The sequence below is a fragment of the Lotus japonicus genome, chromosome 1 (genome assembly GCF_012489685.1).
Source record: "Lotus japonicus ecotype B-129 chromosome 1, LjGifu_v1.2".
NCBI classification, from domain to species: Eukaryota; Viridiplantae; Streptophyta; class Magnoliopsida; order Fabales; family Fabaceae; genus Lotus; species Lotus japonicus.
The window spans coordinates 18117567-18132895 of NC_080041.1; the positions used below are offsets into that span (position 1 = coordinate 18117567).

The following is a 15329-nucleotide window of genomic DNA, read 5'->3' on the forward strand; positions in this document are numbered from 1 at the left end:
AAGAGAAGAATATATATAGATGGAGACTAAAGACTAAAGAGTGAGCTTGATGAATGTTCTGAAAACCGATCGGACATTGAACCGGTTGAGGCACTGGTTTAAGGTTTATTGGTCCAAATGAGGTTTAACCAGGGTTGAATTTGTAGTAATTAAATACTATTTTTAATATCAATAGCAATCAATATCAATCAATCAATCAATCAATATCAATCAATATATATATATTAGAAAAGAAGAACTTCTATCAAGCTCATTTAGTGACGTGTCATTTTCACGTTAACTCTTAGTGACGTGTCATTCTTACGTTAATTCTCATAAAAAAAATTCACGTGTCATTCTCAGGTTAAGTCTCATAAAAAATTTCATTTTAAATTTTAGATTTGATTAGAATTTAAGTTGTTGGTTGTTTGTTTTCAGATGAAGCAAAAAAGGATTTAGGTTGTTTATTTCTTGATTTTATCTTAATAGGATTTAGGTTGTTTATTTCATAATTTTATCTTAATTTATCTTATGATTTATTTTTAGAGTATTAATTAATTTTTATAGTATTTTTATTGAATTTTCATATTTTTAATTAATTCAGGATTTTGAGTTTTTATTATGATTTGCTAGATTTTTGTAGTTTTTATCTATCTTTATTTATTAGCTTTTTAAATTTTAGATTTGATTACGATTTATGTTGTTTATTTCTTAATTTATCTTATTATTTATTTAATGTTAATTTCAGGAAATATTTTATTTTAGAGTTATTTTTAGAGTATAAATTAATCAGAATTTAGGTTAATTCTCATAAAAAAAAATTCACGTGTCATTATATTTGATAGATTCTCTTATGTTGTGTTATTTTATCTTGAAACCGAATTTTAAAAGATTTGCCCTAACTATCTAAGATTTACCTAGATTACTCCTTACTGAATTTATTTCCAAAATAAATCTTGAAACCGTTTTTACTATCTCTTTAAATTAGGAAAAGTCTCAAGCCTAATTTACTACAAAGTTACAGGAATCCCGTGATTTCTCCTTTTATACTTTCTCATGATCTACAATATAAAAAAAATGTAATGCTGAGATTATAATCCATTAAAATTTAAAAGATATTTCCTAATTATCTAAGATACTGCATCATTCATCCTCTCCTCTATATATTAATATATATATATATATATTAGAAAAGAATTAGATAACTTATTTTTTGTTGACACGTGTTTCCTAATTCCAAAACAGATCATGAAACCGAATTTTAAAAGATTTGTCATAATTATCTAAAATTTAAGCAAACACGCATAATCACATTCATGATTAATTGATATATCAAATACAATATACATATTCCTCATGCAACGCACGGGAAAAAAACACTAGTTTATATAACATAGAAACTATATATGAAAAAAATATCCATAAATTCATATCATGTAATAAACATTATAAAATATTCTGAACGTCATTTATATACCTTCTAAAAAATAAAATGATTTTAAAAAAAAAATACATTAGCACGTTTGTTTTTTTTTTTCTCAAAAAATTGTAGTTTTTGTATATTAAGCAAATTCTTTTTCTGGCTAGATATAATAGGCACAGTTTAACATCTCTTTAGTAGTAGTTTTTTTTTTCTTTTTCAAAAGGTGTAATATTTTTCTTTTACATATGGAAGGATGCAATTTTTAAGCCCATTTTCATAACCCTAATGTCTTTCTCTTATTTTCACATGGAGATGTGCAGCCATAGAGACCCTAAAGTCTTTCTCTTATATTCTCCTCCCCCACAGCAGTATCCCTGTTCCGCCGCAGAGACCACCACCGTCGTCGAAAACGTCCATCGCAGGGAGGGAGCTTGTCGGCGCAGGGAGGGAGAAGGGTTTTGGTTGCAAGCACAGACAATCACGTCGTTTTTCCTCTGTTTCTCAGTATACCTCTTCCGCCGCAGAGACCTCCACCATCGTAGGAAACGACCGTCGCAGGGAGAAAGCTTGCCGACGCAGGGAGGGAGAAAGGTTTTGGTTGCAGGCAGTCACGTGTTTCTTTCCTCTGTTTCACATTCAAGTGAACATTGAAACGCCCCGATTTTCAGGTGTCACTTTAGTAACCTATTAAAGTAAATATGCAATATTTTCCAAAATGATTTATAACCATGCGTATATTTTTTTTTTCTTTTCAAATGTATTTCCAAAACATGTCATGCATACTCCCAACTACAAAGGGATTTACATCAAGCCTTGAACAAGGCGAGTACCCGAAACCTCAAATATAAATTTCTAAACCCGTTATGCAAGCTTAAACCAATAATGGTTAGCTCTCTAACTCAAGGCTCTAACTCTCCACTCGACTATACTTTTTCAAGTCTTCCACAGTTCTTCAAGTTCTCCTCTCCGACTCGTACGAAGGTCAAGCTCCATCAAAGATTCTCCATCGCCTAATAGCGTTAAGCGCCCAAACAACAAATAACAAACAGAAAGGGTTAACTCCATACAACTACCACATATAAAAGAGAAAAGCATGCTATTCAAATTTAATTGCATAGCATGGTAAATAACTAGCAACTTAACTCAAGTTAGATGACAACTCATCCTATCGATCATGAAATCGAATCATATATTTAACAGAATTAAACATATCAGCAAAATCAACGATATGGTTTTTGGACAGGTCCCGCCAAACCAGATACTTGCGAGACCTTAACGTTAGGACAACGCTGGGTAAGGCAAGTCAACGAAGGAACTCGCTAGTGTCCAGATAGGTTTAGTTAGGCGTATGGGTCAATACTAAGGCCCAATAGACCATAGACAAGGCTCAAATGTAATAGATTTAGGCAAGGCCCAAATGTAATAGATTTAGGTTTAGGGTTCAATCCCACTATAAAAGGCTAACCACCATTCATAATAAAGGAGGTTGTTTCTTTAGCATAACAATGGCTACCAATCCTACCATAAACCCTAGAGAAATGTCATCATTATTCATGTAAGAACACTTTTTGGCGCCCACCGTGGGGCCGGTAAATTTTCTATTCCCGCCTCCACAAAGGAACTCATCGATCAAGGTGAGAAAGTTTTGGTGTGATATCATGTTGGGACGGATTTTAGTTCTGAGGGATGAATCTTCGATGGTCTGTTTCTGATCTGGATTCATGAGGGAATGTCTTCACCTTCTGGAATCCATCTCGCAGCACCTCCATCGACGGTACGTTCTTCCTCTGTGTTCAGTAACCATGGCGGCAAGGGCTTGGTGAGCAGCATCGGCGACGGGTCACGCATCTATGAAGTGGAACCGCCTATGATGCTGGCAGCAAAAGGCGAGGACACCTTTGTCGCAGCTCCAGATCTAGATCGGTGGCGGAAGAGGAGTTTCAAATCGGAAAAGCAAGGGAGGAAGAGATGAAAACAGGAAAGGAGTGGGAGTGGCCGCGTGTCTTGGCGTCGGGTGAGGAAATGGCGAGACGAGCTCTCAATGTTCATCGCTCAGTTCGTCATGGCGGTTACCTCACCATTGTCGACGGATTCACCCCTACGCGCCTATCACCATGGTGTTCCTTGTTCGCTGTAGCAGGTCTCACCGCCAGGAAGCTCAACGTCAAGGAATGAACCAGAACTGATTTCGTGAAGCGCATCTGACCACTCACATTCTCTCTTTCTCTGATTTTACTATGTGTTTCTTAATAATCTTTGAAAGTTCTACCTCTGAGTTTTCAGGCCTCATTGCTCTCTTTTTGCAGAGATTTACATGTCTTTTTCGTCGATTCAATGTTGTTCCGTGTTCTGCACAGAAGGTGTTTGATGAAATGACTCTGTGAATTCGTTGGTGAAAATGGAGGACCGTGAAAGGCAGCGGGGACTAATTCGAACTCAGAAAGCTGTCACCATGTATCAGGGCAGTGAAACCTTCACTCAGCTAGCTTGTCTTTCTAATTTCGTTCCTCATTTCATTACCATGGGGTTTTTTGTTTATGTTATGTCTGCATTATTAACTGATGAACATTTGACTCAGATCTGAAATATTGCTAGCTGAGTAGTATCATTGTCTTAAATAAATCTGTACTTTTAATTTCCATTGATCTTACTGTTTTGAGCATGCTTTTCGCTTATGAGAAACATGTTCTAATAATCATCACCAAACTATGCATTGTGGAAATTCAATCCGTCTATCAATCTATTGCTTTGAGTTCGCCTCTTGTGTTTTGCTTGAAATCTGAATGCTCTCTATGTATTCGACAAATTAACTAAATGGCTGGTTAGGGTAAGCTTTCTATGAGTTTTCTTACACATTTGTGTGTTAATTTTTTAAGTTGATTTTAAAATTTGCCAAGTTCGGAGCAGGATTAACACAGACTTTCAGGGTCGTTTCCTTAATATCATGATAAGTTATTTGCTTACATTGCCATGAGATGCAAAAACAATTTGTTTAATTGAGTGATTGATATAAATCGAACTTCATATCATCCCTGTATGCATTAGTAAAGAACATCTTCATGGTGATGTACTCTAGTGAAAGATCATATGAAATGCTTGATGCCATGAGAAAATGAGTTTCAGTTACACTTCAAGTGCATGCTTGATTAACTTAAAGTGGCTGAAAAATAACATAATGAATGTGAACCCATATCTCCATTGTACTTAACTGCTAAATTCATGTTTTAAGTTGTTGTGGCACTTTATCATAAAGCTATTGTCTGGACCATGTATTGACCGCTGTTAAAGGCCATTTGTGTTTCTCTTTATTAGCTTTTCAGGCATAACTCGTGGGAATTCAAAATCTGCTAAATTCATGTTGATTTGGATTTGTGATGAAACATTGACCTCATTTCTCTCTTTTTGATGTTTAAATTGAACTCATGAGGAGTCTGGTGAAAGCATCTACGACCGAAAATGAATGGATATTGAAACCTGAGATGAAAACCAGGAAGAGCAATTTGTTTCAGTCTGAGCATGCTGGGTTGATGATGAACATCACTTGTCATGAACCAGGGGAGTATAATATTCTTGCTGCTAGCCTGGTTATCTGATCTCAGCTCTACCTTTCTTACAATTTTAATGCACACTGCCTGTCTAATAGACCACCTCAGTGATTTATTGAATATATGCATATGGGCATATACCCACAATCTGCACAATCTGCATGCTACTTGTTTATATGACAGTGATCTTTTCTTTTCTTTTGATAATGGTACTTTGAAGAACAATCCTGCAACTTTAATTTAATGAACTTTTGGAAAGTGTATAATTTTAGAAGATGTTATATATCCTTATATGAATCTGAACTGTTGGAGTTACGAAAAATAAATGAGCTTCAATCTTGATGAATAAGGAAGTTTAAGGTGATTTTGTTAAAGTAATATTTGCTAATGATTTGTTATATTTCCGGCAAGACAGGCTCTGGAAAAGATGTTAAAGTATGTTTGTTGTATGATCTGAAACCGGTTACATTGATCTTAATGTATTTGCTGTCACTTTACTGTCTTGATTTAACAATCGTTGAAATAAACTCTAAGCTGGAATATCTGAACAAAGCAAGCACATAGCAATTCCTCCTATGAATAAATTTTGCTGCAAACTGTTGTTTTCATTACCTCCTACTCATCCCCAAATGACTCCTACGCGCAAGGTTGTTAGACTCGCGAGTTAACTCGCTGACTCGGTAGACTCGCGAGTCTACATAGGAAAAACGAGTCGACTCGCTACCAGACTCGTTTTCTGGCCTGACTCGGTCACCGAGTCAAGTTTTTTTTTTTTTTTTTAAAGTTAAAAAATCCCAAATTTATTAAAAATCCCTAAAACTAAACCTATTTTCAACCTCTATCGCGTTCCTCTTCCTCCTTTGTGTTAAAAAATCTTGGATGCTCTTATAATTAGATTATATGTTTGTATTTATTCTTCATGTGACAGGGTTATACTTAGTAAATTTTCATTTCTGGTAGACTCGAGTCTCGTCGAGTCTACGAGTCGAGTCTACCTACCCAAAACGAGTCTGCTTAGACTCACGAGTCTGACAACCTTGCCTACACGTGTGAAAAATTCTCTTATGGATTAGACCTGATCTGAATTCTGAAAGCGATATTGTTTGGATGTTGTTACAAAGATCTCTCAAATGAGACATGATATGCTAGCTTAACTCTATCTAGCTTGCATAGTTCTGCTATTTTAGGAATTGTCTATTGCTGGTCCTGATTTTATTAGGATTTCCTCACTATGGCTATATTCCTATACAGTAGCATCCATTGTTGATAGTACTCGTTTTATGTGATTGTGAAGTTTTCCTCAATATACAAATACATGATCAGGTTTCTTTTATGTGAATGTACTATTAATTCCCGACAGAGGGACTTCTTGTTATGTCTTATGCTTTTAATGTTGATTATGGTTACACTTCCACACAATTGAAATTTGTCCTTCACAAAATGCAAATGAATTTGATATCAAAGGAATAGCTTAAATGGAAAGTCCAATTGGATGATCTTACAAATTGATATTTACAGTACAAGTATAAGACTCCATGGCTAGTAAGGCTGAGTTTATGAGATTACGTCATTAAGGACGATTTATGGCAAGGTACGTATAAGACTCCATGGCTAGTATGGCTGAGTTTATGAGATTACGTCATTAAGGACGATTTATGGCAAGGTACGTATAAGACTCCATGGCTAGTAAGGCTGAGTTTATGAGATTACGTCATTAAGGACGATTTATGGCAAGGTACGTTGTACGCCAAACCTGGGTTGGACCCGCCAACTACATGTTGGATAGTGGTCACGCAGTTAACCGGGGTTGGTCCCGCCAGCTATATGTTGGATAGGAACCGCCCGTTTCAGCGCGTAATGAGCCGCGTCATGTGACTTGGTTGATCACATCACCGAAACCTGGGTTGGACATGCCGGCTACATCGTTGGATAGTGCCCACCCAGTTCGCACTTAAAAGAGTCGCGGGACAAAACAAGATACTAATAAAAGAGTCTTAACGAAAGGCAAAACATGTGCCAAGAGTTAATTAAAAGTATGATTTTACAAGTCAATATCTTCAATACTCACATAATTCTCCATGGCTATATGTTGGGCTGAGAACATATGATTGCTTTGTTAGGAACGACATTGTGCAATAGATTTTGGCGGCTTGATCTCGTCATCTTATCATTGTCATCTTGGAGTAAAGACGCGCTTCGTCTTCATGCTTCAGACTTGGCGTCTTGCGGGCATGTGGACTGGGCAGATACTTCCCACATATGATGACTTCTTCAGACATGGTAGCAAATGTATTTATTAGTCGATTTTGTGGCGGGTTAGATGTTCATTATGCCATTGTTGGCACTTGTATTTATTAGGCGCTTTTATGGCGAGTTGTATGTCTACTACGCCATGTTGGCAACCTATATGCTTTATAGAGGACACTCTTCACTTTCAAAGTCGAGTTTAGAATGGTGTAACCTGGAAGACAAGTTAACGAGTTGTCTAAGGGCGGCACATGTTCTTTGAGACTTGAGACAATTAGGACATACTCTTGCTTCAGACCCGGCGTCTTGCGGGCATGTGGACTGGACTCGCCCTATGTTGGCGGGTCGGGACCTGATACTAAAGACGCACTTCATCCTTCTGCACAAGGACTCGACGTCTTGCGGGCATGTGAACAGGTCCCGCCAAACCAGATACTTGCGAGACCTTAACGTTAGGACAACGCTGGGTAAGGCAAGTCACGAAGGAGCTCGCCAGTGTCCAGATAGGTTTAGTTAGGCGTATGGGTCAATACTAAGGCCCAATAGACCATAGACAAGACCCAAATGTAATAAATTTAGGTTTAGGGTTCAGTCCCACTATAAAAGGCTAACCCCCATTCATAATAAAGGAGGTTCTTTCTTTAGCATAACAATGGCTACCAATCCTACCATAAACCCTAGAGAAAGGTCATCATTATTCATGTAAGAACACTTTTAAAACAGATACCAACAAAACTTAACAACATAAACTAACTCAGGAATCAATGACTTAACAACATAGGTTAATTCAGATAACAATAACTTCAACAATATAACATCAAATCAGATATCAACAATCCTCAACAATATAACGACAAATCAGATATCAATAATCCTCAACAATATAACAACAAATCAGGTATCAATAATCCTCAAAAATATAACAACAAATCAGATATCAATAATCCTCAACAATATAACATCAAATCAGATATCAATAATCGTCAACAATATAACATCAAATCAGGTATCGACAATCCTCAACAATATCGATCAAACAATAACGTCTCGCAAGACGGGACAATCCTGTGAAAATATCCACTCCACTATCACTAAGTAACGCCTCGAAGGACGGGATAGTCATGTGAAAATATCCACTCCGCTACCACTTGATAACGCCTCGAAGGACGGGACGGTCATGTGAAAACATCCACTCCACTGCCACTTGATAACGTCTCGCAAGACGGGACAATCCCGTGGGACAAACCCACCTCATCGCCACTTTATAACGCCTCGAGAGACGGGATAGTCATGTGAAAATATCCACTCCACTACCACTTGATAATGCCCCGAAAGACGGGACAGTCATGTGAAAATATCCACTCCACTGCCACTTCAAGCAAATCAAAACATCTCATCCAACTCAGTAGTCCCTCAAACAACAATCTCAAATTCAATAATCAAAACAGGATAACCACATGTTATTCATATTATCAACTAACATAAATCAATTCAATTACATACCAACTCAGTTCAATGACAGAAACCAGTAAACGGCCGAAGCCTCTCAGAAAACGGAGACACACGTCTCAATAAGTTCACTCGGCCGAAGCCTTTAGAAAACATTTGGCACGAGCCTCAGAAACAGTCAACATAAGCAAGCATACAACATTGAAAGCATACTAACATTTCAATCAATTGCCAATCAAGTTTAAACAACTTCATCTCAAACGCATGCAGTGCGATAAAAGCATGCAAGACTCAAAGACGCGCTAAAACCGAGTTACCCTTACCTTAGCCAATTTCTCCATCCAAGCTCAACATCCAAGTCAAATCCAAAATAAAGCTCCCGAACCCAGCAAGTTCCCCGGGCGTCCTCCTCAGTTGTGAAACCTCACTAATTGCTCCAAAGTCTCTTTCCTCAGCTCAACTCGTTTCAAACCTTAAGCAAAGTATCATTGCTTAGTCGCTAAGAAACAATACAACTAATAACACTAACAAAACCCAAAAAGAAGCTTCGAAGCTTTAGAGTTCGACATTTAGGCACGAATGGACAATAAGACATGTTTTCGCTAAAATGCGCATAACTCGAGCTACAGAACTCGGAATGACACGAAACCAACGCCAAAATTTCGACAACGGAGAGGGCTAAGCTATGGCTCAGGCCATACTAACCCAAAAATTATTTTTGGACACGGTACAGCTCCAAAAAGTTTCGGCCACTTTAGAAAATAGGGTTTCCGAACTTTTTCTTCGATCTAATATAATTCCTAGGCATTCGTAGGTTATATCTAGGCCAGGGAAACTCTCAGAAATATTTAACGACTGAAAATACGACTTAGGGGTATTTTAGTCCAGAATTAATGACCAAAAACTCAAAGTTGAAATTCTGAAAAACAAAATTGATGGGGTTGTTCACAACGAAGTTTATAGCACTTAATCTCAAGGGTACTAAGCTTGGTTGCGACTTTTTGATAATAAAGTAAGCACATGTGAAGAAAATGAGTTTTTAGTCAGTTTTTCAGATCTACGACGACTCGGTGAAAATCCGAACGATCCGACAGAGATTATAGCATGTTGAGTTGCAGTAGAAGATAGTTGGAAAGAAAAATCGAGGTAATCGGACATTTTTACAAAAAGCTCAAAACTTTGAGCACAGAAATAGATAGAATAAGCCGACAGAAAGCAGAAATAGAAGTAGGATTAAGCATCCTTACCTCTGTGCCTACGCGTAGCTTCCGAAATCAGGACGATCATGCAAGGATTGAAGAAAAATCTCACTCTCTCTTTCTCTCTTGGAGCTCTCGCCCACTTTGGGAGAAAATGAGATATTTTCTCATTTTTTCCCTTTTTATAGGAGAGGGGAAAATCCGAAAAATAGAGATTTCGCGGTTCCGGTCGTTTTGGTACTTTCATCTGCTGATAAAAATTGAGTATTCGGCGACAGAATGTCGAAACTCAAATCAAGGTTCATTTAATTGAGGAAAACGTCTCAAAGACGGTGTGAGTCGATTTACGCCGAAAAACTACTTTTTGCAGTCGACGTCGGATGGAGAAACTTCCTTCTGAAGAAATGTCGCAATTGCTGAAAGAATTGTGACAACGCAGATGGAAACTTCGTTAGAAGCTCCGAATATAAAAACTCTTCATTCATGGTCTTAATTAAAGTCCCCGAGAAGTTAAAGTCTAGCTTCGACGGACTTCCGGGAAGCAAAACCTAACAAGCGTACAGTCCAAGGTTTCGTATCGAAACACTGGTCATGGGAAAAATACCTAGAGGTTCTTATTCTCCCTTCAATTCTAAAATTCTCTTAAACAGTGCTCTAGGAGCGGATATAGCCTTTTTCGGACACTCTCGATCGTAGTCGGGTGCGAATATGGCTCGTGCTATTAATTAAGCTGACTACAGTGTCAACCTTAAACATAATTTGAACTTAATTATTATATAAATAGTTTTCGTGACTCGTAATAGGATTCGAGTCGTGAAAATAACATAAAACAATAAAATATAATTACTTAATTAATCAACACGACGAAAGTAAATAAATAATCTAATTATTTAATTTGGGATCTTACAAACATCATCTAAACGACGTCGTTTTGGGCCTAAAACGATTAGTTTGTGCCAAATTTACCCCAAAACGACGTCGCTTTTGGATTAAATTATCAGACCGAAAAAAACTGGGTGTGTGTGGGCCGGTTCAAGTCCGGTTTTACTAGTTCAATTACGGTTCGCTATGCAGCCGGTTTTAGAAGAGTTCTGGACCGGAGAGGTGTCCGGTTCCCGGTCGAACCGGCCGGTCCGATCCGGTTTTCAGAACATTGAGCTTGATACATTGATGCGGGTATGGATCTTCTCCATTGGCTCCGTTTCAAAGAGCTTATTTGAGTTTATCTGATAGCATAAGCTCTTATGTCTGTGTTTGAGAAAGCTTATGCAAACAACTTATGACTACCATAAGCTGTTTTGAGCTTATTTTCATAAGCTACTCATGATAGCTTATGAGAAAAAATTTATGCTTATATATAGCTTATTTTCTATTTATTTCAATAAAGATTTTAAAATAGTTTATGAATAAGCACTTATGTCATAAGCGCTTATGACCATACGCATTTAATTAAGCTGTGTTTTCAAACGGGTGTTTCATCTAACCATTGATTTGTCTCCGCGAGATAACTCAAGTCGTAAAAGTTAGGGACATAAGGGTTGGGTGGGATAAAAGGTGAAGAGTCCAGCGTTCGAACCTTGAGGATGAACCCAATGATATAAGCTTATAGTCATATATTATATTAAGCATATATTTATGGAGAAAAATGATGATGCACTGGTTGTATAAAGTTTTTTTACACCGTCAACTAATCAGATTGTAATGATGTATCACATCAATTAATGACGTTAAATAAAAAAAATATTTTCTCACATTTTTGAAATCTCATTGATTGACGTGACAGTGTAAAAAAAACTTTACACTGTCAGTGCATAGAAATTAAACTCATATTTATGAACCTTGAAATAATAATATGTCTCATTAATATTTTGAATTTCAAATTAATGCATCTCATAAATATTTTTAATTTCAAATTATTATTTCACCTCGTCAACATTTTAAAATTTGAAAATAATGAATTCATAACATTATGGTAACAAATTGATATTGGTAAAAAAAATCCAAAATAATTGACCTCAATATTTTTTATTGTATAAATGTTAGAAATTTTGTCCCAAATTTTGGTCATTATAGTTATCAACTTTCCTAACAACATTCAATCTCATTTATGAATAAAGATAAAGTTAAATTTAAATTTGTCAACAATTATTGTATATTTACGAGTCCAATAATGATGTCAAATAATAATGGAAATCAAATTCTAATTTCTCTTCAACATTAATGTAATGTGTTTAACACAAACGCAATTTCTTATTCCTTATAATTAGACTATTTTGATTCCTTATAGTTAGACTATTTCAAAGATTAAAAATAAAGTCTACGGTTTCATATTATAAATACCCAAGAAACCATTTTATAAATGTAACAATTTTTCTTGCACGTAATTATTTTCTTTATTGTCCTTTGTTTCTTTGTTTTCTGAAAAATCTAACCTTATAGAGGGTACCACCTAGAAGAGTTGTCACTTTTTGATTTTAAAAATATAATATAATATACAAGATTCGTATTCCAGTTCGTACATGTCGTGGGTTTAATACTAGTAAATAAGTGAAAGAAAACTAACTCGATTGTTAAATTGGGCAACTTGATACTCTCAATATTTTTTCAATGTGAGGATTGTTTGGTTATTGGTCAATAAACTACAAGGCAAACCACATTGGATATGCAACACTTGTGATAAGCTTAAAACATTGTGGAAGTTCTCCGGATGGTTTGAAGTTGTAGATGTTCTTCACGGCTACTTCTTAGTGAGGTTTAATGTAGCAGCATGCCGAGAGAAAGCAATGGCAAGGGTTCCTTGACTTATCTTCGATCATTACTTGTCAATCAAGTCATGGAAGCTGGATTTTGTAGCGAAAAATTCAAAAATCAGATAATGATGCTCTAGGTTCATAATATATTACATGACTAGGATTGCAATTCTGTGATAACTGTATGTTGCTAACTCTAGCAATTGTGGTGGGCAGGCTTATCAATATAGACATGTACACGGTGGATATACATAGAGAGTAGTTCACACCCCTTTTTGTGTAGATCGATCTCAATAAACCTGTAGTGGGAAAGTAATCCCTTTGTGATGCCTAGTATAATATTGAGTTCGAGGCATACCATTTCGTATGTTCACTACCAGAAATTCCCCGTTTAGTGACTGATTTAGTGACCGATTTATTTCGGTCATAGTTGTGACCGAATTTGTGACCGATTTAAGGTTATTATTTTACTACCTCCAAACTTGAATGGTTAGTGACCGATTTAGAGACTGAAAAGTTTGTGACGGACTATTTCGTCACTATTCTAAGAAATTAAATTCGTCGCTACTTTTGTGACGAATAATTCTGTCACTAATTCCGTCGCTATAACTGTTTAATATATAAAATTTTATAAACATCATACAAAATGTATCAAGAGTAGGGTTCGAACCTGGGCCTCTAGGGAGAAGAGATCCTTACATGACTTAAAGTTGCCAACCTGACTGAGATCTCTTTTTTAACAAAGTTAGCGTTATTTATTTTATAAACTTTCTCTATCAGTTGAAACTAAATCCCCTATTACTAAACATTGAACCCTAATTTTTTCTCTCTACTCCTTCGACCTCATCCATTGCTCACAGACGCGCATCACTCCATAGCTCTCCACTGCAGCTGTAACGTCCACCGTGGCTAAAGCGTCTGCCGCGGCTCCTCCTCCGTGGCTCCTCCTCTGCGGCTCCTCTTCTGACTCATGTATGTACATTTTGAAATCCCCCCTGCCCCCCCCTTTACTCGTATATTCTGCTTCTTAATGGGGTATTGCTTTAATTCCAGGTAAAACAGCAATTTTGGAGGTTGAAACAAAAAGTTATGAGAAAGAATCTGGTGATTTATTATGCATGAACAGGTACAACTGAAAGCATTCTTTTAATGGTTTGTTTCAACCATCACACTCAAATAGTAAGTTGTTGCAGGTCCACTGTCTATCTACGTGGTGCTGGTGGCTTCTCAAACTCGTCTAAACCATTTTCTTACTCAAACTACCCCTTGAACCAGACTTCAGCTGTAAAAATTCCTGATAGTAAACCCTTTTCAGTGTTTGAAGATCATACCCAAGCATCTCAGGCATGTTATAATTATTCAATATTGTTTGAAATGTAGATTACATTATGTGTGATCCCCCCCCCCCCAATTTTTTTTTTATGTACTTTATTAATTTTCAGTCTTTAGCCTTGTATTTTAGATATTGGTTGTCCACTGTCTTGGACTATAACAGTCATCCATGAAATCTATTTTTGTCAACTAAAAAGAATTAACTGTTCAGGAAGTAATGTGGCATTTATTTTTTCCCCTTATGGTCATTGATATGCTTAATCTGCTACCATTATATTTGTCTTCCAACTTTGAAAGAAACATGTCTTGAGCTCTAGTTATTGCAGTAAAGCAATAAAGTGACCAGTAGGTTGATCTTGTAGAACAAGTTGAAGTATTTTCAAATGGTCCAACTTATACCAAATGATTTTGAAAAAGTAATTCCTTTGTTCCAATAGTTACATTGTTAAAAAAGAAATTCATGCAATTTCTGCTAGTAAGATTCTTTTCCCTTGGTTTTGGTGGCTTGCCTATTTAGTTAATAACTTATACTGGTGATTATTGTGTCGGCGCTTTATATCACTACTATATCGATGAAAACATTTCTATAAATGAATTTATGCAAGAAATCAATGCTAATTACATTGGTTTCAGGATCTTTACCTTTGCTTAGACACTTCATGACTATGGTTTCGTTAGTAGTTTAATTACACACTATTTCATCTACATGGCACCAACAGTTTGTCTGTCAAAACTGTTTTTAATCTTTCCCCCTTTTTTTTCCTAGCTCCTCAAGTATTATACTAATTTTGTAGTTCAAGTTGTCATTGAGAACTTCTGATCTGCTACTTTATGAATTTCTATACAGTTTCTGAATGTCTCCTCCTTTTGGCAGGCGTTGCTCTATAGGCTATCAGGTGACTACAATCCTCTTCATTCTGATCCCATGATTGCAAAGGTTGCTGGGTTAGTACTCTCATCCTGCTTTCTGATGAAACTCCAACTAGATTCCCTTTCCCCCCATTCAAAGATGTATTCATGTATGCTTGTTGAATTAGGTGAAAGAGAATTTTCCCTCTTATCAGCCTTGAAGCTTCTTTTTGTTTGAAGGAAGAAAAGAGGATTGGTCATATGAATTAAACAATTGAATTGGTGGTTACTAAGCATTTTAAGATTTTAAGCCATCAGTGATACATCTTGTGACTATACTTTTTGCAATCATTTGTGTCATTGTGTGGCTAATCTAATGTTGTTTTTAACTTGTTGCCAAAGATTCTCGCAAAAAATATTGTCCAAGATTTCTCTCATATTCCTCACTTCAGTTTCCTTATGTTTTTAAGCCATTCGAATGCATCCTGATCAACAAACCGATGAAGCTCCAAATAAAGATGCTCAAGATTTTTATGATTTACTACACGCAGCCCAA

The 15329-nt window shown here is 36.4% G+C and overlaps 1 protein-coding gene across 1 annotated transcript; it reads left to right on the forward strand.

The window, feature by feature from the left end:
* The first annotated feature begins 3424 nt into the window (after nt 1-3424).
* On the forward strand, nt 3425-15100 carry LOC130728871 (enoyl-CoA hydratase 2, peroxisomal-like). Its single transcript, XM_057580461.1, has 4 exons — nt 3425-3542; nt 13646-13718; nt 13786-13936; nt 14799-15100. Exons 1-4 carry the CDS (start codon nt 3425-3427, stop codon nt 15009-15011), a joined length of 555 nt encoding a protein of 184 aa, XP_057436444.1. The 3' UTR covers nt 15012-15100.
* Nucleotides 15101-15329: the final 229 nt, after the last annotated feature.

Bases quoted from the DNA above. Each gene is read 5' to 3' on its own strand.
- LOC130728871 (XM_057580461.1), top strand. From the start codon at position 3,425: ATGGCGAGACGAGCTCTCAATGTTCATCGCTCAGTTCGTCATGGCGGT. The intron at 3,543-13,645 runs GTCTCACCGCCA...CTTTAATTCCAG, and splicing joins TTCCTTGTTCGCTGTAGCAG to GTAAAACAGCAATTTTGGAG. The intron at 13,937-14,798 runs GCATGTTATAAT...TCCTTTTGGCAG, and splicing joins ATCATACCCAAGCATCTCAG to GCGTTGCTCTATAGGCTATC.